The 26,039-nt window shown below is 42.9% G+C and overlaps 3 protein-coding genes across 10 annotated transcripts; 1 reads left to right on the top strand and 2 right to left on the bottom strand.

Annotated features, from left to right (window-relative positions):
- The first annotated feature begins 534 nt into the window (after positions 1-534).
- LOC121580719 (bcl-2-related ovarian killer protein homolog A) lies at positions 535-8,125 on the top strand. Of its 8 annotated transcripts, XM_041895727.2 has the most exons (6): positions 539-642; positions 818-891; positions 1,329-1,659; positions 2,673-2,801; positions 6,137-6,300; positions 6,665-8,123. In XM_041895727.2, the coding sequence occupies exons 3-6, from the start codon at positions 1,452-1,454 to the stop codon at positions 6,788-6,790; spliced, it is 627 nt and encodes a 208-aa protein (XP_041751661.1). In that variant the 5' UTR covers positions 539-642; positions 818-891; positions 1,329-1,451; the 3' UTR covers positions 6,791-8,123. The 8 variants fall into 8 exon arrangements, with proteins under 8 accessions (XP_041751663.1, XP_041751660.1, XP_041751659.1 ...); XM_041895729.2 differs by having other exon boundaries at positions 535-891; positions 1,486-1,659; positions 6,665-8,125; XM_041895726.2 differs by having other exon boundaries at positions 535-891; positions 1,387-1,659.
- Positions 8,126-8,180: 55 nt separating this feature from the next.
- On the bottom strand, positions 8,181-19,773 carry thap4 (THAP domain containing 4). The gene is made up of 5 exons (XM_041895732.1): positions 19,599-19,773; positions 13,627-13,780; positions 9,575-9,684; positions 8,972-9,075; positions 8,181-8,607 (listed from the first exon to the last, which is right to left on the bottom strand). Exons 1-5 carry the CDS (start codon positions 19,621-19,623, stop codon positions 8,491-8,493), a joined length of 510 nt encoding a protein of 169 aa, XP_041751666.1. The 5' UTR covers positions 19,624-19,773; the 3' UTR covers positions 8,181-8,490.
- Positions 19,774-21,125: 1,352 nt separating this feature from the next.
- Positions 21,126-25,737, bottom strand: LOC121581451 (serine--pyruvate aminotransferase-like). Its single transcript, XM_041896948.1, has 11 exons — positions 25,270-25,737; positions 24,678-24,870; positions 24,444-24,508; positions 23,357-23,457; positions 23,124-23,194; positions 22,856-22,940; positions 22,609-22,707; positions 22,464-22,533; positions 22,190-22,285; positions 21,799-21,927; positions 21,126-21,535 (listed from the first exon to the last, which is right to left on the bottom strand). The coding sequence occupies exons 1-11, from the start codon at positions 25,513-25,515 to the stop codon at positions 21,428-21,430; spliced, it is 1,263 nt and encodes a 420-aa protein (XP_041752882.1). The 5' UTR covers positions 25,516-25,737; the 3' UTR covers positions 21,126-21,427.
- Between the last annotated feature and the right edge of the window lie 302 nt (positions 25,738-26,039).

The raw sequence follows: 26,039 nt of genomic DNA, 5'->3' as shown, positions 1-26,039 counted from the left end.
CCAGCAAAATGAAGGCATTTATATACAATTAAAAACATTAAATTACAACAGATTTCACAACACATTAGGTTTGTGCCCTCAGGCCACTACTCTACTACCACAGATCTACAACACAAAATCCATGTGATTTGAAGGTGCTCCACGCTTGGCGTTTCTGTCGTTTTGGTCAATTTAAAAAGAGATAATACACCGTTTTTGGTGTATAGGTAGGCTTAACAATGGGAACAGTGCCACGGGTGCTCAATACCCTTAAATGTATTATAGCTACTGGGCCTATTATCATTTTTTGAGTTGCAGCCAGGTTAGCCTATTTATTTGATTTAGGCTAGTTTTTCCCTTAATTTATTTAAAAATGTGAATGAGATTAATTGAGATAAGCAAGACATATGATCAAATTAATTATAGCATATTTTTCAAATTAATATTCATGCCTATAAAGTTAAAGAAGACAACAACACATTTAGGATGTAAAGTTTATGAATGGGGCAAACAATCGCTGAGAACTGCGCCCGGTGAAGAGGGTGGGGCGTCAAAAGACGCACTCTTTGGCTGCGCTTCCGTCTCCTCAACCCAAATCATTTGCCATCGAAGGAAACCGAAGAGTGGGCCTACCGTTTTCTATGAATTTGGTCAACACACGAAGTACAGGCTAGTAGCTACATTTGTTAATATGGGTTATTTTCAGTGTTTATTGTAAAAGGTTGCGCGCGCAACAAAATGAATTTCATCAACGATTTTTGCGTTGAGATTGCCGTTGTTTATTTAGATTGTGACGGTATGCAGACATGATTTGTAATTTGAGCACTGTATCCGACAGTACTTTTCCGAAGGAATATCAATGTTTTAACTTGGCACCTGAGGAATGATTTGAATCCAATCAAAATGGCATCGGTAAGATCACTGTGATGCGTGTCTTTCAGCAGATGTCGGGTGGAATTTTCTATATCAATTTAGGAAGATACTCTTAATACCTAATAGGTTTGATCGAGGTTTAGTAATGATTAATTAATACGAAAATTGTATTTCACTGTAATTTCTCAGCCATACATATTTCCATAGTAAAATGAACGAGGGGAAATGCACTAGTCTACTTGTGTGGTTATTCTAGCTTGTGACATTTCTTTCATACATATAAACGGATATTACATAATTGTAGACCTATGATCATGTCTGTCTTGGCTATGCCAAGTTTATGAATCATACAACCTATTTGGAGTTACATAACAGTGGTTTATTAAAATATTAAAGATTTTGAATGCATTTTGAACAATTCTTATTTGTGTTATCAAAAAAATAGATTTAGTTAACATGTTAAACGTTTGTGATAGGCCTAACTTTTTTAACAGATGAAACATTTTCTTCATTTTGGGGGCTACCGCTGAGAAGAACCACTCAGGCACTGATACACTGAAGTGGTCAGGTGTTTTCCTAATCAGAATCCTGCTTGGGAGATGGAGGTGATTCGTCGCTCCTCTGTGTTTGCAGCCGGGGTGATGGAGGCCTTTGACCATTCCCCGTCCGACAAAGAACTGGTGTCCAAGTCCAAGGCACTGTGTAGGGACTACATACACTCTAGGCTCAACCTCTATGGGCTAGGCTCGTCCAAAACTCAGGTGGACTCAACGCTTTGTGAGGTGGCTGCTGTGCTTCTCTGTCTCGGTAAGGACCTGCTGCAAACTGCTACATGTGAAACTTAACATATCAAATAAGCAGCGTTTCTCTTGAGAATCCCTATGATCCCTGAATAGATATGGTACACACTGTACTGGTTTTGTCCACCACGTGTATATTGGGGCTTGCCTTGAGATTAAGGACAGACGTGCATGACCCAGACAGCTATTAAAAGCGGCTGGCAGTCCGAGGTGAGGGCAATCAAGCTACTAAATGGTTCAGTTTGGTATGCTAATTAAGGCAGGTGAGATGACACCTACATACCCCACAGGGCCCTCTTGGTCATCATCTAGGTTTACTAAATGGGTGGTGCAGGACCTGTATGGACACACTGGTGGGTTATGGGCTATGGCTGATTTGTTCAGCTTGGGTTGGTTTGTGGACAAGACAATAGATTTGTTTACTTTGTTGATCACAACACATCTCTAAAAGCTTGGTCACAGAGCCAAAAAGATAGGGGAAAAACTGAATTAGTTTCTATGACCAGTCTGGTTTTCTTAAAGCCCCTGTGCTTCAATGATTGATTCACTGTCTAATTAAAGGGGCAATCTGCAGTTGCTACATCCATTTTGGATGTATAAATTAATTATATGTACCCATTGATTCTTGAAGAATATAACTTATAAATAAATGCCTCATGAGCTTAGTTCAACTGTCGTACCCCATCAGAACCCAAAGTATAAGCGTTTTTTACTCCAATGTTTGTAAACAAAGTAGATGTTAACAAACACTATAAAGCCTCAATATGATTTAAACTATAATTTTGATATCATGGATGGTCAGTCCTTGCATCCATAGCTCTGTCTATGAATTTGAGCGATTACATTTCTCCAGCCCTATCCCTCAGCTTTTTACCGAAATGGGCGGGGAGGCACTTTGTTATTGTTTCAATTGTGGATTGCCCCTTTAAGTCATTAATTGGGTAGATAGACCAGTCATGCTTTCTCAGTGCTATCCTGTTCCTAAATGTTCAGCCTTGTGGTCTTCCCTGGTTTTCCAAGGTGATGAGCTGGAGTGCATGCGGCCCAGTGTCTACCGGAACGTGGCGAGACAGCTCAACATCTCAGTAGCCATGGAGACCATGGTTTCCGATGCCTTTGTCGCCGTGGCAACAGAGATATTCGCAGCAGGTGAAGAACTTCAAGGGGGGGATGTTGCATAAGCCGACCAGTCAGGGCTGATTTGTCCCTTTAAGAATCTGCACAACTCAAATTTTAACGCATTTTCCATTGACATGCATGATTTACTCAAGTCCCAAGTTATGAGAACAAATGTCAAGTTGTGGTTCAGCCCTATGTGTTTATAGGGGGTAAATAATCCTACATGAGCTATGAGGAATGTGTGTTTTGGGACAGGGCTACAAGATGTCTGGTTATTTGAGACTAGTGTTTCTTGCAACACTTTGATTCACATTGTTTTGGTGATATATTTTTCACACAGTAGTTACATTTTCCGTTTGGTAATCCCTAAAGGCAGAACAGGGTTATCATCTGACAGTCCAGGTCTCTAAACCACTACCCCCTATTGCAGTTTCCTCTACCTCCAAAAATGTCCCTTAAACCCTGGAATGCTGTTTAAATTGCTGAAAATATAGGGACACTCGACCCTGAACATGTATCAAAAACCCACATACATGTCTTATCTTTGTCTGTCTACTTTGATGTAGCTTTGAAACACGAGAACATCGGGTGTGTGGAACAACTGTCTTATTCCGTCACTGGTACATACAGTCTCTGCTGTGTAAAAGCGTCACACAGTAGCCTACACCTTTATTATCTTTACTTTACATCGTCTTTGTCTGTCTGTTGGACATAGACAAGTTGAAACTTTGACAAAAACATACATTTCTATTCTCTAACAACTCCCATTCCGTCACTAGTACACACAGTTTCTGCTGTGGATCATGTCACTCCGGCAGGATTAAATAGCGAAAAGGTAATTAAGTGTCACACATGAATTACTGCGACATACAGTATGGGTTCCCTGGACCACATTAATAATACATCGCTCAAACTTGGCTCTGTGTCTGGAAAGATAAAAATGGCCTACATTCGAAAGCATTTTTCGAGCGAGCATTTAGGCAGAACTGTGACTGTTTTGACGTCACCAGGGGCATTTTTGGACCACCGTGGGATTCCTCCAGAGAGAAAAACTCACTGTTGACCTAGGCAACGTTGGCCTTTTGGGATGTGGGATTAAACAGCAGTATATTTATCAGACTGAAAAGATAAGCAAGATTGTTTACATGTAATGATTGCAATAGAGACTAATGAATAATGATTTTATGTCAATGAAATGCTGCACTCAGAAAAATGGATTGTAATGGATCAAAATCACAACTCTGATCATGAACTGTGCTTAAGAAAACTATTGAAATGAAGTCTTCCAACCATAGACCATTATGACATCATTGCTTTTACATTTGATAAGGAAGTACTTTGGCTAAACGTTTCGCCTAACCTTTCCTCTTTTACTCATTGCCAAGTGTACCAACTAAGCTTGCTTCCCCAATGTCCCCAATTTCTCTCCCTTTCCTTCTACTCCTATCCCTTCTCTCCCTCCATCTTCTCCTTATCCCCAGACAATCTCTCTATTCTTGGCTGGGTCGTCTCACGTCAGGGTCAGATCTCTGTAGGGAGTTAGACGACGTGAATAACTCCCTGTTCCAGAGGGAGTTAGCTTGTTTAAGCCTTCCCTGAGGTCCATAGATCCCTAGAACCAGGTCACAGGTCAGTCAGTGAAGGCAAACAAAATGGCCGCTGACAAAAAAGGCTTAAAGGAGGCTAATGCCATTAGTCTTCTTGTTGCATCACAGTCATATGAAGAACTTCTGTTAGGTTGCTTCCTGTGAGCAACAGGTGTGCATTTCTTTGTTTATGATTATTTTGAAGCACGTGGAAAATAGAAGAAAATTAATGTAAATAATTATTATGAAAAACGGCGTCCGGTACCCCAGCGGTCAAGAGCGTTGGGCCAGTAACTGAAAGGTTGCTGGTTCGAATCCCTGAGCTGATTAAGTGAAAAATCTGTCTATGCCATTGAGCAAGGCACTAAACCATAATTTCTCCTGTAAGTCGCTTTGGATGAGTGTCTGCTAAATGACTATAATGTAAAGAAAGAAGCAGTACTGCAATGTGACGTCATCTATAAAAATGGGTGAATGTCTATTCTCCAAACGCTGACGAAGGCTGCCGCCGAAACGCATGTGTTTGTTCTGACCTCTGCTGCTAAAAAAATACATTAAAGCAGGCTGGGTTTCTGTATAGCACTTTGACATCTGCTGATGTTAAAAGGGCTTTATAAATACATTTGATTGATTGAGTGCAGGTTTTTCCTTTCTTCAAGCATCAGTCACAACAAAGCTGACACCCAAACGGCTTTACTAGGAAACTAATGACCGTTTCTTTGATGTAGATCTGCTCTTTCTCTCTGTTGGATAATAGATATACTGTACAGTTGACTTCTGAAGTATGCAGTGTCTTGGGACTGCATCTGTGCACTAGACTGGAGCATGTAGATTTAGAGCAATTGAAAAAAATGTACAATGGGGTCTGAAATTGACACCCTTGATAAAAATGTTCTAACATTCCTCAAAGGTAGGTGTCAAAATGATTGACACCCCTGTTTTCAATACTTCAAACCACAGGGTTTCAAGTCCGGGGAGTGGAGACTGAGATATCAATGCAAAATGTTGAACCAGGTTTTTGGCTAAAATGTCCTGGTACTGGGTAAAGTTCATGATGCCGTTGACCTTAACAAAGGCCCCAGGACCAGTGGAAGCAAAATAGCCCCATAACATCAAAAACCCACATTAGGTATAGGGTTATTTTCTGCTCATGCATTCTTATTTCGATGCCAAACCCACCATTGCTGTGCGTGGCCAAAGAGCTCTATTTTCTTGTCATCCAACAAATATAAATGCCTGGAGTTTGCTAAATGGTATTGGCACTTGGATTTGAACTGGAGCTTTGGTCACATGACATGAAAATAGAGCTCTTATGGTCATTGGCATCATGAACTTTACCCAGTACCAGGAGGCAGAAACTTGGCTGCACACAGTGCAGTTAAGGTTAGGTATTGAGTGTCAATTTTTACCCCTACCTTTTTAGATTTGTTTAACAATCTTTTAAAATCTCTTTCTCTGAGCAATTGTTTTACTATAAAATATAATTTCCCCTTTTTCGTGTGTGCCTCTAACGGCTCAGTATTTGAATTTTTTATTTTATAGGTCATTTTTGCTTATCTTTATCAAGGGTGTCAATAATTTCGGACCCCACTGTATTTTAATTGGGACTGGTGAACTGCAATGCACACTTATCAGCAGTCTAACTGCCTCAACTGTTTTGATATGAGCTACGTACTTTTCATTAATGTTGCAGTATTGCAATAAATAGCATGAAGCATCATGATCAACTAACCACAATCAGCCAACTGATCCGTGATTCTCGCTCTCCCCTGCCCATAGGTATCACATGGGGGAAGGTGGTATCTATGTATGCCGTGGCCGGGGCTCTGGCGGTGGACTGCGTGCGACAGAACCAGCCAGCTACGGTCCAAACCATAGTGGACAGCCTGGGTCAGTTTGTCCGCAAGAACCTGGTCCCTTGGCTGAAGAAACGCGGAGGATGGGTGAGTGGCTGGACTGTTGTTGCTGACCAAGGGACAGTTTTGTTTCGTAACTACCACATCGTTGTGGTTTAAGTAAGAGGAAGCGTATTGAAGCGCAGCTGGCGCATTCAGGAGCAGTCCTCCCCTCCATGTAGTTTTTTGAAGGATGCAGTTTCGCCTATGCTGCCGTCTAGTGGTTTCCAGTGGAAATGCAGGGGCAACATTACCAGATTTAGGCTTATTTTCAATTCCTTACATCCTCCTCTCCTCCTCAAAGCTCTTAGAAGATCCAAGGTTATTTTCCTCTGACCAATGCATTTTGAGAAGGAGGTAAGGATGGAGGACGCAAGGAATGTCCTGATAGTTTGTCTTTGTCTTTTTCCAGGCAGACATTAAGAAGTGTGTGGTGAAGTTAGATGCCGTTCCTCAGCCCCATTGGCTGTCTCCTATTGCCCAATCCTGCAAGCACTTTCTGTCAACACTGTACATCTACATTATGAAGGAGCCATGAAAGACTTGGGAGAATAATTGTGGTTGAACTGACATGCGCTTGAAGTCCTGATGCTTCAGATGGACAGCCACTGACTTTGATGGAACCGATTATCTGGAAGATTGTTGATGGCTGTCTAAACAGTGACTTTCCTTCTTGCCGAGTACAAGTCACAATATCATGAACAATGACTGCTCTTCTTCCAGAGAGTAGTCAGTTAATTTCATATACGGGTCGTTCCACCAATTAGGTGCCGCGACTTGGCGAAATTGTTTTATTTCACCTAATTTTAACATCGTCATAAAGAGCATATGTTCAACCTAAAGGAAAATTCCACACAAGTCTTTTGGAATTTGTTTCATAAGTCCATTGTTGATATAGTCCCAAAATGTTTTGCATGTCAGCAATCAAATTTAAAATGTATGATGCAAAATGAATCTATGGGACTAGAAGTCAGAGGATGCACGTCAAAATGCTGAATTTTGGCACTTTAGCAAGTATTTTCATTTAAAAAAACAGATTTATTTAATATAGACCACATGGAAAATTCAAGGGCACTTCATTTAATAACAAGCTTTTAAAATTTAATTTGTGCACAATGTCTACTTAAAATATCAAAGGGATGCAAAAGGCACTTATTTCGTGGAACGACCCATACACTTCAGTTCAGATGATCAACTTTTGCTCAAAGTACTTGTACAGAACCATGTATCTTTCAGTGTTGTAATGTATTTTCCACTATCGCGTCACAGTGAGTATATGTACTGTGGTAGGTGCTCATACCTCTGAAGTGAGATCCAGTCTGATAACTACAACATATCATCTCTGGGACTTTACACTGAAATAATGGACAAAGCGATAACATTTGCTCTATGGACAACAAATCCTATTTTTGCTGCACCACTGTGGAGGACATGAATTGTATGATGAGCTACTACTATGTTGTGGGATGCAACAGTCTATCCAGGCTTTGTACACACTTTACAGTGCTGTTGATCTCAGCGGTGTATTCACTAGGAACTAAAAGGGAAGCACGGGCCGAAACGGAGGCATTTGTCCAATAAGAAACTTGTTTTCGTTGCATAATGTTTTGCTACGGTGTGCACTAATGAATACACCCCAGTTGTACCCATCAATCTCTCCCTATTGATTACAAAAGACAGGATGATGCCTATGGGGGATATTTTAGAATGTTGGAATCCTTTTAAATACTATCTTTGACTAATGTATTTTATTCAGATACTGTAGTGATTATTGAATCTTTAAAGTATCTTTCCTGTAGTCACTTACAGTATTTCCTTAATATTATGTGTGCTGTATACTGATGTAAACACTTTCATATGGAAAATAAACTTTTAAACCCTATCGAGATAATGGTGCTGTAAACAGGAGTGAAATTGTCACAATTAGATCATTTTGTTACATTTGTTTTTATTCAACTGATCCATTGGGTTCAATACAGCCTCTATGGGAAGGACATCTTTATTATGGTAGCATTAAATTAAAGGCTGAACACACTTATTTGAACAACAAATCACCTGTTCCACTATGCACGTTACATAAGCAGCTCTCTTTTGGTACAATTACCACATCTAGAAATCGGTTTATCCTCCCCAAACCCCAAGGGGAGAAAACACAACACTAACCTAGATCAGCAACAAGGAGCAAGACAGTCTAACTAAATCTAGTGCATGTTATCACTCCCCGTCACCTCCCGGTGGTCAAGAGGAGCGGCGGTAGGTGATGTGCAAATGCTGCATCAGTGGCCCACCCTCCATCGCCATGGAGACCGTCTGCTCAAGCTTCCCCTCTGGTCTCAGCTGGAACACTCTGGAAATCTGAGGGGGAAAATAGGCATACATAATATCCTAATTACTGTAGTTTAACCAGAGTAGTGCACTTGGCACCAGAGAGTAACCAATTGGAAGGGTGCTTGTTAAATTCTGTAACACTATTGGAACTGTATGTCAACCATGATGTAACAAATGTCAAGATCCAAAAGAACCAGAACATTGTAAGCAATTTGGCACAAGGTAGCTTCCCTAAGCTCCCCGGAAGCTATCCAGTCCCTACAGATCAGGAAATAGCAAAGCCGTAACAGTTGTTTTTGGACCAGGCATTGAATATCTATTAGGGGCATAGGTCGATCTTGTTGGATCGAAAAGAGTCTATGGACATCAGACTGGAAAGCGCCGGTCTCACCTGCTGTACATGGGGTTCTTTAGCGAAGGAGGTTCTGGCCAGGGCATGGGTGTGTAGAGTTAAACACTGTCCAGTCAGATCACCCTCCTCTATCTCCACCAGGCCTGTAGAGAAGACAACACCAGATTTCTAGAGGTTCTAATCTCCCATGGACAGATCTACGCAAACATAACTGGTACTGTAGAATCTGTCTGGAACTAAATGGGACAACGAGCAGCAGTAGTTCTGTTTTTTTTTTTTGTCACTGGTTATTTGGACATATCACGATTTTTGCAGGTGTTAGCATCTTTCGAAAATCGGGAGGGGACATTTGGTCCGTAACTTGGAAAGAGAGGGTGGAGCCCCTTGTTCTGGTTCTGCTCCTTGTTCTAGCATCTCTTCTCTTAACACGTATGGAACCAGACCTTAAATCGAGCAGCTGACTAATTATGTGAGACTTTAGATCTGGGTTATCCGAGATTAGAGGTTCAGACCTCCTGGTTTAATAGCTTAGTTGTTGAATTGACAGATTAAAGGTTGCAGGTTCAAGTCCCACTTGGGCAACCCTCTAAATTAGCTGCGGGATAAGTATAGATTAGGTCTAAGCATTGAACAGTCCCGTACCTGAGTTCTGTGCTATAATGAAGGCTACTCTGTTGCCGCCTGGTTGCATTCTGATGAAGCCACATTCCCTGTGCATAGGTTTCTTATTCTCAGCATGGAAGGCATTAAACCTGCAGAACATGGGAAATGTACACAGATATTATTATTATTAATTATTATTATTATTATTATTATTATTATTATTATTAATATACTGTACATCCATCCTAGCCTGGAAACCCAACGTCGAATTTCATAGAATTTTACGACGGGGCATAAATTAGCGTTTGGGTCAGGACAGTTTCCTCTCATGACCTCTACAAGCCAGAATGTTGAATAAAATGATATTTTAACTTACTTTACCGGTTGTCCGTGTGGTTGGTCTTTTTGCAGGTAGGAATGTGAGAAAATATATCCACAGGAAAGTATATTACATCAACTTTTCAAAGTGCTGGAAGTGCGTTCAGGTTTCTATCACCTGAAGCATGCGCACAAGATAAATACATGCACGAGACACATACATACTTGCCAAGCTCGTGCACGTGTTTACATGGTTCTGCGCAAGCAAACATCAAGGCGGCACTCAACGAACGGTACAAGAACATTAGCCAGCAAGAATCCTCTCACCAGGAAGCAGTCTTTATTGTCACGGGAGATTTTAACCAAACAAATTCTTCCAAAGTATTACCAACATGTATCCTAACCCATGAGAGGAAACAACGTGCTGGAACATGTGTACACAAACAAAGCCATCCACCACCCCCTCACTTTGGGCAATTAGATCACATCTCTGTTCTTACTCCCCGCCTACAAGCAGCAACTCAAGAGGGAGCCACCAACACAGAGAATAGTGAGGCGCTGACTCAATGCTGCAGGTCTGTTTTGGGATTACTGATTGGAATATGTTCAAAGTTTCACTCACCCAGGACTCATCCATCAACATTGAGGAATATACATTGTTAGTCACAGGCTTCATTAGGAAAAGTGTTGATGTTGTACCCACAATAACAATCCAACCAAAAACCCTGGATGAACGGCGAAATCCGCACCATGCTGAGAGCCCGTACTGCAGCATTCAATGTCAGCAGAATGAACACTGACGACTCGAAGGAGCTCGACGCGTACAAGGCAAGCAGGTACGAGCTCCGCAAAGCCATTTGGGGCGCAAAAAGACAAACTCAAACCTGAATCGATGTTCAACAACTCAGACCCGTGACGCAGGTGGCAAGGACTACAGGCTATCTACAGTGCCCACCGAAGCCTCCCTCCCAGACGAGCATAACACATTCTATGCTCGCTTCGAGACAGACAATAACGAGCCATCCAGGAAGACTCACACTGCACCGGAAGACCAAGCTCTTTTTCTCTCCAAGGCCGATGTGAGGAAAACACAAAGCAGCCGGCCCAGATGGTCCCCTGGCAGCGTCCTCAGTGTGCACTGACCAGTCTTCTGGACGTCTTCAACCTGTCCCAGGCTGTAGTCTCCACTTGCTTCAGGGAGACCTCCATCATCCCAATGCCCAAGAAGACTAAGGTGACATGCCCAAACGACTATCGCCCCATTTGCTACAGTTCAGCATTCAACACTATTGTTCTCTCTGAGCTCCACACCAAGCTCAGAGTCCTGGACAACACCCTCTGCAACTGGATCCTGGACTACCTGACGGGCAAACCACAGGCTCTGAGGATTGACAACACCTCCACCACACTACTCTTAATACAGGTGTGTCCTCAGCCCTCTGCAGTACTCCCTGTTAACCCACGACTGTGTGGCTTTGCACGACACCAACTCCATCATCAAGTTTGCTGATGACACCACGGTTTTAGGCCTGATAACCAACAGCAACGAGTCAGCCTATAGGGAGGAGGTAAGTGAACTGGCATTGAGGTGCCAGGACAACAACCTCTCCCTCAACAGAACAAAGGAGTTAACTGTTGACTTCAGAAAGCAGAGGGAACGCGCCCTGATCCACATCAACAGTCAGCAGTTTCCTTGGCATCCACATCACTGAGGACTTGACATGGACCAATAACACCACCAGTCGAGAGCGCAAAAGCGCCTCTACAAAAGCGGTCCACAACCACAAGGCCCTCCAGCTGGTGGTGAAGACGGCCCAGTACATCACTGGGGCCGTGTTCCCACCCATCCAGGACATCACTGGGGCCGTGTTCCCACCCATCCAGGACATCACTGGGGCCGTGTTGCCACCCATCCAGGACATCACTGGGGCCGTGTTCCCACCCATCCAGGACATCACTGGGGCCGTGTTCCCACCCATCCAGGACATCACTGGGGCCGTGTTCCCACCCATCCAGGACATCACTGGGGCCGTGTTCCCACCCATCCAGGACATCACTGGGGCCGTGTTCCCACCCATCCAGGACATCACTGGGGCCGTGTTCCCACCCATCCAGGACATCACTGGGGCCGTGTTCCCACCCATCCAGGACATCACTGGGGCCGTGTTCCCACCCATCCAGGACATCACTGGGGCCGTGTTCCCACCCATCCAGGACATCACTGGGGCCGTGTTCCCACCCATCCAGGACATCACTGGGGCCGTGTTCCCACCCATCCAGGACATCACTGGGGCCGTGTTCCCACCCATCCAGGACATCACTGGGGCCGTGTTCCCACCCATCCAGGACATCACTGGGGCCGTGTTCCCACCCATCCAGGACATCACTGGGGCCGTGTTCCCACCCATCCAGGACATCTACTAGAAACGGTGCCTGAGGAAGTCCTGCAGCATCATCAAGGACTCCACACACTCCAGCCACGAGCTGTTCTCTCCCTTACCGTCGGGCGGATGGTATCAGAGCATGAGGTCTGATACCAACAGGCTCAGAGACAGTTTCTATCTACAAACCATCAGACTGCTTGACACTTGAACTGGACTGACCACCTGCACTGACTCTCCACACCTTAGCACATATGCACTCACACCCAGAAACACACACAAACTGCTGCTACCAGACTCTTATTTACTATTGCTAATACTGCACAATTTAAACACTTGCCCCCCAATCGGACTGCTGAACAATTTAACTGGACTGACCACCTGCTCTGATTCTCTGCACATATGCACTCACTCACACACCCACCCACACAGACAGACATTCACACACAAAAAATGTTAAACACTTGCCCCCCAATCCCCAAAACACGTGTAAATATTGGACTATAAATTGTGCCTTCCTGTATTATACTGATGCTAAAATGTTTATTCTACTGAGCCATTTAATTTATGTTCGTATTCTCATCTTTTATTATTTATTATTGTGGTTGCATTGTTAAGAAGGAACCTGAAAGTAAGCATTTCCTTGGACAGTGTTGAGAGCTTGGGACTATAAAGGTTCTACCTGCATTTCTGTCCAAATGTAGTTATTGACACAGCCCTGTTCACTGTCCTCTACCTATATAGTACTCTAAATACCCAAATTCATGTTGTTAAATTAAAAAGAATACAATATAAAAATTGCTGACACCATTCAAATCAATGAGGGTTCGGAAATGTAAAGCCAATTATCTCAGAATCATATTGTTTGCTGAAAAGTTGATGTAATTATACTTTCCTTTGGATATATTGTCTCACATTCTTACCTGCGAAAGGACCAACCACACAGACAACAGGTAAAGTAAGTCAAAATATAATTTTATTCAACATTCTGGCTTGCAGAGGTCGTGATAGGAAACTGTCCTGATCCAAACGCTCATTTATGCCCGATGTTGAATCCAATACTATTAATAAAATGTCATTTAGCAGACGCTTTTATCCAAAGCAACTTAGTCATGTATGCATACATTTGACGTATGTATGGTTGTTACAAGCGCCATACTCTACCAACTGAAAGGACAATTTAACGTCGGGTCTCCAGGCTAGGTCCATCCATGCAGTATTGCACTCATGCACTGTGATCAATCAAGAAAGCAACAAATACTTTTCATAAGGGCAAAGACAATAATAATGTCATAGTAGGCTAAGCACAACCTTGACAGGCTCTCCTTGTGTAGAGGGATTTTTGTTAGGCCTGCTGTACCCTATTCAGCTGTCAGTGGCAGTCAAACTCACATGAAGTTGATGATTGGTTGGCCCACATGGGAGAAGTGCAGAGTCTCGGTGTAGCGGAAAGGTGGTATGGAGGAAAAGGAGCCCTCTCCTGGCTCGTCGGACTCCCAGACCCCGAGAAGCCAGTCCAACGGCAGCAGCGCGGGGTTCAGCTCAGCTATGGGGGAAAACAAGGGGTTCATATGAGGACACTATATGAGTAATTTATGTAGGCCTACCCGGACAACCACGGCGCGTATCCGATTTCGACGTAGCCTATGAATACACAAAACAAAAACTCGTAGTCGCTCGCAGCTTCAGCTCCACTATACAAGTTGCGTTGCTTTACTATCAATTGTTGCTAGTGGTTGTACTAAATGATCCTCTAATTACACAAGTTGCTTTTGTTTACATTGTGAACATTGTAGCTTCTTGACATCATAAATCTTAGTAAAATGTATTTCAATTCACAAGATAGAATGTATGTGCGCGCCAGCCATCGAGAATTGAACCTTGGCTAGTCTTGAGCATTCCCTCAATAGTCACAGATAGATCTGTCTCATTGTTCTTTCACCGGATGTATAAATGTGAAGCATCCGCTTGACGTTTCCACTCACTACCAAATATGGTAGTGAGAGGAAGCCCACTGGCCGGCAGTGGGAGAAGATGGATTTTGGCCTAAATTCTGCTAATATTCTTGTCGATTAAACATTTGATCTCAATACAGTTCTGTTCCCAAAACTAGAATGTTATGAACAGAGTGGACTAAGTTTTGTAGACTTTACCCTTTGCAAAAGTTTAATAAAATCCTGTTGTTTATAATGAGCGCAAAGGCAAATTGAGGATCTAGCTCGTGCTTGGCTCTGCCCACCTCCTTGCTCAGTTCTGTTCCCATTGGAAATGACAGGCTGTGGTCTATCTTGGTTTAGTTATAAAAATCTTTGATAGAGTGGTGGTGAGGAGGAGGAGCTCCGTGTACCCTTCATGTCCAGAAGTAATTTAGCCATTCATTGTAGTCGTTGCGCTCTGTAGAGTTGCTATTTTATCGTGTCAATTAACTTGTGACATTCCTGGATTACTCATTATATACTGAACAAAAATATAAAACACAATATGTAAAATGTTGGTCCCATGTTTCAATGTTTTCTTATTTCTCTCAAATTTTGTGCACAACTTTGTTTACATCCCTGTTAGTGAGCATTTCTCCTTTGCCAAGATAATGCATCCACCTGACAGGTGTGGCATATCAAGAAGCTGATTAAACATCATGATCATTACAGTTTTGTCACACAACACAATGCCACAGAGTCTCAAGTATTGAGGGAGCTTGCAATTGGAATGCTGACTGCAGGAATGTCCACCAGAGCTGTTGCCAGGGAATTTAATGTTCATTGCTCTACCATAAGCAGCTTTAGAGAATTTGGCAGTACGTCTAACCGGCCTCACAATCGCAGACCACGTGTAACCACACCAGCCCAGGACCTCCACATCCGGCTTCTTCACCTGCGGGATCGTCGGAGACCAGCCACCCGGACAGCTGATTAAACTGTGAGTTTGCACAACCGAAGAATTTCTGCACAAACTGTCAGAAACCATCTCAGGGAAGCTCATCTGCGTGCTCGTCGTCCTCACCTGGGTCTTGCCCTGACTGCAGTTTGCCGTTGTAACCAACTTCAGTGGGCAAATGCTCACCTTCGATGGCCACTGGCACGCTGGAGAAGTGTGCTCTTCACAGATGAATCCAGGTTTCAACTGTACTGGGCAGATAGCGTGTATGGCGTCGTGTGCGCGAGCGGTTTGCTGATGTCAACGTTGTGAACAGAGTGCCCCATGGTGGCGGTGGGGTTATGGTATGGGCAGGCATAAGCTACGGACAATGAACACAATTGCATTTTATTGTTGGCAATTTGAATGCACAGAGATACCGTGACGAGATCCTGAGGCCCATTCTCATGCCATTCATCCGCCGCCATCACCTCATGTTTCAGCATGACAATGCACTGCCCCATCTTGCAAGGTTCTGTACACAATTCCTGGAAGCTGAAAATGTCCCAGCTCTTCCATGGCCTGCATACTAACCAGACATGTCACCCATTGAGTAGGTTTGGGATGCTCTGGATCGACGTATACGACAGCGTGTTCCAGTTCCCGCCATTATCCAGCAAGAGAAATGTCACGTTGCATGAGGCAAATGGTGGTCATACCAGATAGCGACTGGTTTTCTGATCCACGCCTCTACCTTTTTTAAAAGGTACCTGTGACCAACAGATGCATGTCTGTATTCCCAGTCATGTGAAATCCATAGATTAGGGCCTAATGAATGTATTTAAATTAACTAATTTCCTTATATGAACTTTAACTCAGTAAAATCTTTGAAATTGTTGCATGTTGCGTTTATTTTTGTTCATTATACTAATAAAGTCAGATTTACTCAACATACAGTGAGGGAAAAAAGTATTTGATCCCCTGCTGATTTTGTACGTTTGCCCACTGACAAAGACATGATCAGTCTATAATTTTAATGCTAGGTTTATTTGAACAGTGAGAGACAGAATAACAACAGAAAAATCCAGAAAAACGCATGTCAAAAATGTTATAAATTGATTTGCATTTTAATGAGGGAAATAAGTATTTGACCCCCTCTCAATCAGAAAGATTTCTGGCTCCCAGGTGTCTTTTATACAGGTAACGAGCTGAGATTAGGAGCACACTCTTAAAGGGAATGCTCCTAATCTCAAGTTTGTTACCAGTAAAAAAGACACCTGTCCACAGAAGCAATCAATCAATCAGATTCCAAACTCTCCACCATGGCCAAGACCAAAGAGCTCTCCAAGGATGTCAGGGACAAGATTGTAGACCTACACAAGGCTGGAATGGGCTACAAGACCATCGCCAAGCAGCTTGGTGAGAAGGTGACAACAATTGGCGCGATTATTCGCAAATGGAAGAAACACAAAAGACCTGTCAATCTCCCTCGGCCTGGGGCTCCATGCAAGATCTCACCTCGTGGAGTTGCAATGATCATGAGAACAGTGAGGAATCAGCCCAGAACTACACGGGAGGATCTTGTCAATGATCTCAAGGCAGCTGGGACCATAGTCCCAAGAAAACAATTAGTAACACACTATGCCTTGAAGGACTGAAATCCTGCAGCGCCCGCAATGTCCCCCTGCTCAAGAAAGCAAATATACAGGCCCATCTGAAGTTTGCCAATGAACATCTGAATGATTCAAAGGAGAATTGGGTGAAAGTGTTGTGGTCAGATGAGACCAAAATGAAGCTCTTTGGCATCAACTCAACTCGCCGTGTTTGGAGGAGGAGGAATGCTGCCTATGACCCCAAGAACACCATCCCCACCGTCAAACATGGAGGTGGAAACATTATGCTTTGGGGGTGTTTTTCTACTAAGGGGACAGGACAACTTCACCGCATCAAAGGGACGATGTACGGGGCCATGTACCGTCAAATCTTGGGTGAGAACCTCCTTCCCTCAGCCAGGGCATTGAAAATGGGTCGTGGATGGGTATTCCAGCATGACAATGACCCAAAACACACGGCCAAGGCAACAAAGGAGTGGCTCAAGAAGAAGCACATTAAGGTCCTGGAGTGGCCTAGCCAGTCTCCAGGCCTTAATCCCATAGAAAATCTGTGGAGGGAGCTGAAGGTTCGAGTTGCCAAACATCAGCCTCGAAACCTTAATGACTTGGAGAAAATCTGCAAAGAGGAGTGGGACAAAATCCCTCCTGAGATGTGTGCAAACCTGGTGGCCAACTACAAGAAACGTCTGACCTCTGATTGCCATCAAGGGTTTTGCCACCAAGTACTAAGTCATGTTTTGCAGAGGGGTCAAATACTTATTTCCCTCATTAAAATGCAAATCAATTTATAACATTTTTGACACGCGTTTTTCTGGATTTTTTTGTTGTTATTCTGTTTCTCACTGTTCAAATAAACCTACCATTAAAATTATAGACTGATCATGTCTTTGTCAGTGGGCAAACATACAAAATCAGCAGGGGATCAAATACTTTTTTCCCTCACTGTATACGATAGTCAGTTTAAAAAGATTAAGGGTAAAAGACTACATTTCTGGATGTGTTGGCAAAATCACTACATATCCCATCGAGCCGAGCGGGTCACAGTTCCAAGACCAGTCAGAAATGTCCAGCTAACCCTATGCCAATGACGCCGGTGGATCTCAAAGCTGAACTTGGATCCGCGTTAAGTAGCAATGACATCCTTCGCCAACGTGTTGTAGCCCGATAGCTCGAACCAGTCATGGCTATTCAACAAACCAATCAATCATTTAAGTTTATTTCCAGTGAATTTCTTAGTTACATGGTTGTATAACTAGCAAAGGAGTTTTGAAGTTGACGGTGCAGTATTTATGAAGTTTGGCAATAGAGAATTGTAATGGCGTCTTTTTGTAGGCACTAACTCCGCCATGGTTCGTTGGACAAAGCCTATGGGGAAAATGAATGGATGTTTTGGATAAACGCTGAAAATATGGTCTGTGGTAAACACAGGCTTAGTACATCTTATCTTCATCAGCTAACGTCACTTTTTGAGAATTTGTAAGCATTTATGTAATTTAAAAAATAAAAGGCTTCAATTCATAAACGTCTTCAGATGTATATGTTTTGTTCTATGAGATAATATCAGTCAGTTATACTGATATTATCTCATAGATCAAAACGTATAAGATCTCCTAAGCCTGTGTTAACCTCAAACATTACTTTCAGCGTTTATCCCAAAACCCTATTCTTTCCCCAAAGGAATGGCTGAACAAACCAGAGTTAACTAATTTCTGGGTTTTAGGATTACAAACTGGTGAGCTCGATAAAGACAAAAACTAGCATAATTCAGCTAACCAGCTAGTTTACTCACAGATAGAACAATTAGCCAGATATTTCACCGGATGTAGGTTGCAGCAGGTAGCCTAGTGGTTAAGAGCCAGAGCCGAGTAGGTGAAAAATCTGCCTGTGACCTTGAGCAAGGCATTTAACACTAATTGCGCCTCTAAGTCGCTCTGGATAAGAGCGTCTGCTAAATGACTAAAACGTTTAAATCAAATGATTAAAATGTGAAGCATCTGGTTGGCGTTTCCACTCACTACCAAATATCGTGATGAGAGGAAGTCCAGTGGCCGGCAGTGGGAGAAGATGGAGTGAGATGGATTTTTTGCCGAAATTCTGCAAATTCTCTCATCGATTAAACATTTGATCTTAATACATTTTTCTGTTTCCAAAACTAGAAATGTTATGAACAGAGTGAACTACGTTTCGTAGACTTTATCCTTTGCCAAAGTTTCAAAAAATTGCGTTCTTTAGAAGGAGTGCAAGGGCGAATTGAGTTATTGCACAGCGCACTTCACAGAGTAGACGTTCCCTAATGGAAATAAGGAAATGTATGCTAGAACGCGCCACTAGGATTTCGTTAGGTTTTTCACCTAGTCGGCTCGGGGATTAGAACCAGCGACCTTTCGGTTACTGGCACAACGCTCTTTAACCACTAAGCTACCTGCCACCTCCCGGCGAAAACTGTGATTAAACAATTCAGAGACAAACGAATGCATCAGATGACATTTAAAGAGAGCGAATAGATAGATATACAATCCCTAAGTCAGCTGTAACTGTCAATAGTAAAACAACGCTTAAAACGATGTTTGAGTGAACCTGAATCCAGAAAATGAATGGTGAAGTCGCCCGATGGCTGTAGTGTGGCAGGGCCATAAGGAAGACAATTTATAAATGTGTTGCTTGGGCCGTTTATCGATATTATGAATCTCACCTTATAGCCAACCTACATAAAGCGCAATGTCACAAGTGTTTTATATATATTTTTTAAACAATAAAGTAAAGCTATATCTACCGAGTTAAATTGTATCGAGTTGGTTTGCTGTTGACATTGAATATACGTTTATAGAGAGTAGGCTAAGCAGCAGTTCAATGATAAAATGTTTCACCGTTGGAATTAGTTTTTTTTTAATGGCTTACCTGACTGGTGAAAAGGGCACGCCATTGCAAGGTTCTCTTATTCAAAGTATGTCATTATGTTAGAAAATAAAGACCATTCTGTCGTGAAGCAGTGAAATAGTGCATATATAATACTGCGACAATATTCTTCTCAGGCCATCGCATTACTGACGCCCCCTTTTTCACAGATGAATCATGGGAGATGTAGTATTTTGCCACTGTGCTGGAGATTCAGTATTTTTTAAATATTTTTTTATTTTACCTTTATTTAACTAGGCAAGTCAGTTAAGAACAAATTCTTATTTACAATGATGGTCTACACTGGCCAAACAGTATAGGCCACAGGAGGTTGGTGGCACCTTAATTGGAAAGGACGGGCTCGTGGTAATGACTGGAGTGGAATATTATCAAACACATGCCATTCCATTCGCTCCGTTTCAGCCATTATTATGAGCCGTCCTCCCCTCAGCAGCCTCCACTGGTATAGGCCTATATTATATAGTTATTATGATATAATTATGTTTAAACAAAAACCTTCATTCAGGACAATGAAGAAAAAAGCTACTATTACAGGGTAGGAACCATAGTTTTGCCAGGTGACCCTAATTAGCCCAAAGGCCGGCAGATGGCGATATTGAGTCGTTTCATTTAACCTTCCAAACGCATTGTATGCAGCCGGCAATACATTCCTATCCCTCATGGATCGGTTCGTAACTAAAATATTCTCCATTCAGGCTGCATAGTCTTCGATTTCCTCCTTAACTTTATTTAATGGCGAAAAGGCAAAAAAAGAAACGGGGAAAATATGCGTACTTTCCTTATGAAACATCATTTTCCACCACCATGCTAGAGTGGCTAAATGCTAATCCCGGATGTTGTGTATTGTGTTCAGCCAATCAGGTTGCAGCAGTCTGTTTTTTCACACCTAACCTAGCGCATTGGTGGAAACTAACATTGTTCTCAGGGCAGATCTGCCGGTTTTGATTTAACACAGCAAATTAGGAGAATTAACGTGACAGGTTAGTAGAATTAGGTTGAGGTTAGGAAAAGTATTTGGAAACCATGTGATTGATGTATTTGATAGCATTCCATTTATTCCGCTCCAGTCATTAACACGAGCTCGTCCTCCCCAAGTAAGGTGCCACCAACCTCCTGTGGGGTGAAGGTACTGTATGTTGGCACTAACATCTTTGTCTTTTGAAGGCAATTTTTCATTAATATCCAAGGTAAAATGGCCAAATTTGAAACAATTGTACATATTTTGTTGACTCTTTCAAACATATTTTATATTATTTCCCAGGAGTGCATTCACATTTACATTTTAGTCATTTAGCAGACGCTTTTATCCAGAGCGACTTACAGTTAGTGAATACATATTTTTTTATACCCCGTGGGAATCGAACCCTCAACCCTGGCATTTCAAACGCCATGCTCTATCAACTGAGCTACATCCCTGCCGGCCATTCCCTCCCCTACCCTGGACGACGCTGGGCCAATTGTGCGCCGCCCATGAGTCTCCCGGTCGCGGCCGGCTGCGACAGAGCCTGGATTCGAACCAGGATCTCTAGTGGCACAGTTAGCACTGCGATGCAGTGCCTTAGACCACTGCGCCACTCAGTGGAACTCATTCACCATCTACAATAATTACAAACTCTATTGGGAAAGCAGTTGTAAGTGAATGTATGTCCTAATCTGGCTTTTTACATTTGTGCTTAAAATCTGTGCTCACAAACACCTGTGATACTACTTTCACAGTTTGACGCTTTTGTCCATTTGTTCCAGGTGCCCTCCAGCATAGCCGGCTGCATGTTTGTTCACCTTTAGCGTAGAAAAGGCATAATAAACCATCTTTATGCTTTGCTCTTTTTGCAGTTCTTCAGAGCGTCAGCCAGGGCAGCTAGTGCCATGTCGGCATTGGTCTTCTGGCAGTTGTATCCCATCAGACCCACACGCATCACCTGAGGAATAACAAAATGGTGGATACGTCACAGAGAGCTCACATGAGACTCGACCATCAAATAGTTGCACAAAAGACTCGACCATCAAGACACTGCCATGACAACAACAAGGCACTTTCATCTCTAAATAGGTAGTCTAACCATCCAATTGTATCTACATACAGGGTTTCAGCTCCCATATCAAATGCAATGGTCAATAAACAGATAGTTAGTAATTACGTATGGGCAATTAGCTGGAACTTTAACATTCCCCTCACACTCACCATGCCAATGGAGGGCCCCAGACCCCCAGTCATCTCCATTTTGTGGTGCTTCATGATGTACAGCAGCATCTCTCTCCAGTTGTAGCCCTCAGGAATGGCAATGGTGGTGACGGAGGGCAACCTAAGGTTCTGCATGGACAAAATATCACAGTCACACATTTGGACACACCTCTGTGAAATTCAAGACCAAATAATTGCACCAGCCATGAAACTGGAGGATGTGTTAACAAAAATGGACACTATTATTGTAGAATGTGATCGGTTTGTTGACAATCAGAGCTGTCTGCAATGGCACTCTAATCCATACTGCAGTACCCAAACAGCATCTGGTTAAAATAAGTGCACTATTAGGGAATAGGGTGCGATTTCAGATGCACGCCAAGTCTTTTACCTTGTCCTTGATGAACAGCTTGAGCCCCATGTCTTCCAGGCCCTTCCAGAGGTACCCTGACACCTCCTTGTGGTGCCTCCAGGACTCCTCCAGCCCCTAGAGGGAGACAAAGACTGGCTACTGATGGGACAGGAACAGTGAGTCTGAAAGCCTGAAACTGGTCCAAAACTGATTGTAAATTTAGCTGATTTATTTAGAGAATTAGAAGCAATCCTCAAAGTAATCAGCTAATAGACACAAACATGGTTAATTCATTTAGGTCCTTCTTTCTTACCTTCTCAGCAAGAATAGCAAGACTTTCCCTCAGGGCAAATAACCCAGACACTGGTCCTGTGTGGTGGTATCTGAAACATATTTCAACCTGTTAGGATGGGCGGTTTTCACATAAAGTAGTGTTCATGAGGATACTGTAGACTTACAGTCTGGCTTGTTGACCATCGTTTCCCCAGTAGTTAGACAAGTGGGTCATGTCAAAGAGGTAGGACACTGGTTTAGTTTTCCTGTTGAACATCTTTTGGCTGTATAGGGTATCAAGAGGGAGTGTATAAGTCCACATTTCTCAAAATTCAAACATTTACTTTGTCTCAATTCAATCATTATCCCTCTCTTTCTTCCCTAACTCATACAACACACACGCATGCACACAAATACACACAGAGTCCTTACCATGCTCTTTCATTGAAGGAGATGGGTGCTGTGCCAGGGGGTGCATTCAAGGCCTTTTGAGAGCCAGTGTACAGGATGTCAATATCTACAAAGACAAGAAAATTATGATAACATATTACACTAATACAGACAGACTGACAATGAAATAGGAGTCTGACGTTTTCTAAATACTCATGGACAGACTATGTAAACATAAATGGTACCAGGCATCTGACCAAATTACGCCAGATTTTAGTTCTGGGTTAACCAAGATTAGACGTTTTCTTACTCTGCTGGTCCATGAAAATAGGCGTTGCCCCAAGAGATGCAACTGTATCTACAAGAAACAGGGTATTGTGTCTGAGGAGAGAGGAATTTAGGGCTTGAATTTGAAGTTGTGGCCGTCAATGTATCATCAGAAGTGTGAATTGAGATAAATACAGCGGAGATATACTGTAGTGTATATATATATATATATATATATATATCTTTGTATAGGTTTGAGATGGAGCTGTGTCTCACTTGCGGCAGAGGTCTCCAATGCCGTCGACGGGGTGGGCGAGCCCGGCAGAGGACTCTCCATGTGTGAGGAAGAACAGAACAGGCTTGTGTTTGGCCAGGGCCTATAGATGGATAAGCAGTCAGATAATAAACAACATTTTTTTGCACAAAATGCCATAGTTAGATTCCTCGCAATGTTGACTATATGAACTTACAATACATTCATATATATGTATACTGAACAAAAATATAAACGCAAAATGCAACAATTTCAAAGATTTTGCTGAGTTACAGTTCATAGAAGGAAATCAGTCAATTGAAATAAATAAATGTGTCCCTAATCTATGGATTTCACATGACTGGGCAGGGGCGCAGCCATGGGTGGGCCTGGGAGGGCATAGGCCTCCCACTTGGGAGCAAGGCCCACCCACTGGGGAGCCAGGCCCAGCCAATCCGAATGAGATTTTCCCCACAAAATGGCTTCATTACAGACAGAAATACTCCTCAGTTTCATCAGCTGTCCGGGTGGCTGGTCTCAGACAATCCCACAGGTGAAGAAGCCGGATGTGGAGGTCCTGGGCTGGCATGGTTACATGGTGGTCTGCGATTGTGGCTTATGGTAGAGAAATTAACATTACATTCTCTGGTAACAGCTCTGGTGGACATTCCTGCAGTCAGAGTGCCAATTGCACACTCCCTCAAAACTTGAGGCATCTGTGGCATTGTGTTGTGTGACAAAACTGCACATTTTAGAGTGATCATGCTGTTTAATCAGCTTCTTGATATGCCACACCTGTCAGGTGGATGAATTATTTTGGCAAAGGAGAAATGCTCACTAACAGGGATGTAAAGACATTTGTGCACACAATTTGAGAGAAATAAGCTTTTTGTGCATATGGAACATTTCTGCGATATTTTATTTCACCTCATGAAACATGGGACCAACACTTTACATGTTGCGTTTATATTTTCGTTCAGTATATTTTATGTATACATGGAATTGGATACAGGGGAGGGTTGGTAACGCTGAAGTTGCTGAGGAGCCTGTATTGAACAATCTCTGTGTGAATGCTACTTTGGTGAGCCTAATGCATTACCAAACAATTACCTTCTTAATTTCTTCAATGGTGAAAATTCCACCCGGGGCTTTCACCATCCTGTGAACATTGGCACCTGGAATAAAGCCAAATGTAAGTCTAATATCTGAAGGAAAACAAAACAGATGTCTACACGACTATAAACAATGTTCTCAACAATATTTGATCAAATTACATCAAACCACAACTGTTGGTCTTATTTTATGACGGGAAAACTCGTGCGTAAAACAGTGCGTAAAACATACCCATTCTCTCAGCGATATCAGCCACGCGCTCTCCCCAGATCCCGTTGACCGCCACGAGCACGCTCTCCCCTGGTTCTACGGCGTTGAAGACTGCGCACTCCATGGCTGCGTGTCCAGAGCCGCTCATAGCTATTGTCATGGTGTTCTGTGTCTGGAAAGCGTACTGGATCCCCTTCTTGATGTCGTTCATGATCTACAAGCAGCGCATCAAATTGTTAAATAGTTGTAGTTCTAGGCCTACATAGATTAATTATGAGTGGTTCATCAAATCCTTTGTCAAATGTTGATAGATCCGTTGTGAAGGGTAAGAAGGGTAAAAATGCTTATTTGACGCATTCGCAATTACGCATCAGACTTGCTTTGATAATTAAATAAATGGTACAAATGTTAACTACTTTAAAACACATCTCAATTTAAAAATAAATAATATCCTAAATGTGTTCCTAATTATTGACTATGAATTTATAAGCGCACTGATAGTCTAGAAATGACTTAACTGCTGGCTAATAATATCCCTCTCTCTGGCGGTGCTAAGAAGTCAAAAATAGTTATCAAACAATGAATTCATCAGCAAAAAGGGCTACACATTTACCTCATACATTTCTGGGTGCAAATGGCCGATAATTGGCCTGCCCCCCGCGGCTAAAACGCGGGGCGGCAGGTTGGACGGTCCTGGTCCAAACAGGTAGCGGAAAGGAACCTCGAGCGGCCGGAGCATGCACGCCGGGGGCGGGATGGTCACCGAGGACATGGCGCGGTCAATGTGCGGCAGTGAGACCTCCACAGCCGCCTGTTGCGCCAGAAGCGCGCCCCTGCGAAATAAAGCCCGCTGCATCATCGTTAGCTCCTCGCTCCGGTGTAACCGACGACTGTGACTTGCACGGACAGACGGAGGTACTGGAGTTGACTTTGGGTTTTCGTGAAGATTTAAAACAAACAGGTATTTGACCTCTTGGGCACCTAGCGTGGTGCGTCATGTTGGTTTTGGTAACAACAAGCCCATCATGGACATATAAAAACTGCACAGAGGTGGAATTGGCTAAAATGTTATATTGTCAACCACCTGCTTAGAAAAACACTAACTGTTAAATATTGTTCACTAAAACAGACGTTTTAACATTACCGACCAATTATTAATGAGTGCATGTGGTTATAATGACCTTATTCCCATGTGAAGGCCTTTGTTTTCGAGTTTGAAGGGGTGGAGAAGAGAGGGTTTCTACTATTACCATTATTTGCTGAGTTGTGAGGCAGTGGAATGAGTGGAAGAGACAGTGCAATGCCTTTATTGGTAACTGGAGAGGTCATTTCACAGGTGAAATGGTTTCCCCTTGGTTATGACATAGGCAGAACATTTTCAGA

Source organism: Coregonus clupeaformis, chromosome 14 (genome assembly GCF_020615455.1).
Source record: "Coregonus clupeaformis isolate EN_2021a chromosome 14, ASM2061545v1, whole genome shotgun sequence".
Classification (NCBI taxonomy): domain Eukaryota; kingdom Metazoa; phylum Chordata; class Actinopteri; order Salmoniformes; family Salmonidae; genus Coregonus; species Coregonus clupeaformis.
This window is presented reverse-complemented; position numbering and strand designations above follow the sequence as displayed.

Coding starts and splice junctions, on each gene's coding strand:
- thap4 (XM_041895732.1), bottom strand. CDS start 19,623: ATGGCGTGCCCTTTTCACCAGTCAG. Junction 13,781..19,598: donor GTGCCCTTTTCACCAGTCAG/GTAAGCCATTAA, acceptor TTTCCCCCATAG/CTGAGCTGAACCCCGCGCTG. Junction 8,608..8,971: donor AAGAACCCCATGTACAGCAG/GTGAGACCGGCG, acceptor TTTCCCCCTCAG/ATTTCCAGAGTGTTCCAGCT.
- LOC121580719 (XM_041895728.2), top strand. CDS start 1,452: ATGGAGGTGATTCGTCGCTCCTCTGTGTTTGCAGCCGGGGTGATGGAG. Junction 1,660..2,672: donor TGCTGTGCTTCTCTGTCTCG/GTAAGGACCTGC, acceptor TGGTTTTCCAAG/GTGATGAGCTGGAGTGCATG. Junction 6,301..6,664: donor TGAAGAAACGCGGAGGATGG/GTGAGTGGCTGG, acceptor GTCTTTTTCCAG/GCAGACATTAAGAAGTGTGT.
- LOC121581451 (XM_041896948.1), bottom strand. CDS start 25,515: ATGATGCAGCGGGCTTTATTTCGCAGGGGCGCGCTTCTGGCGCAACAG. Junction 23,458..24,443: donor CCATTGAAGAAATTAAGAAG/GTAATTGTTTGG, acceptor ATCCATCTATAG/GCCCTGGCCAAACACAAGCC. Junction 22,708..22,855: donor TCCTTCAATGAAAGAGCATG/GTAAGGACTCTG, acceptor TACCCTATACAG/CCAAAAGATGTTCAACAGGA.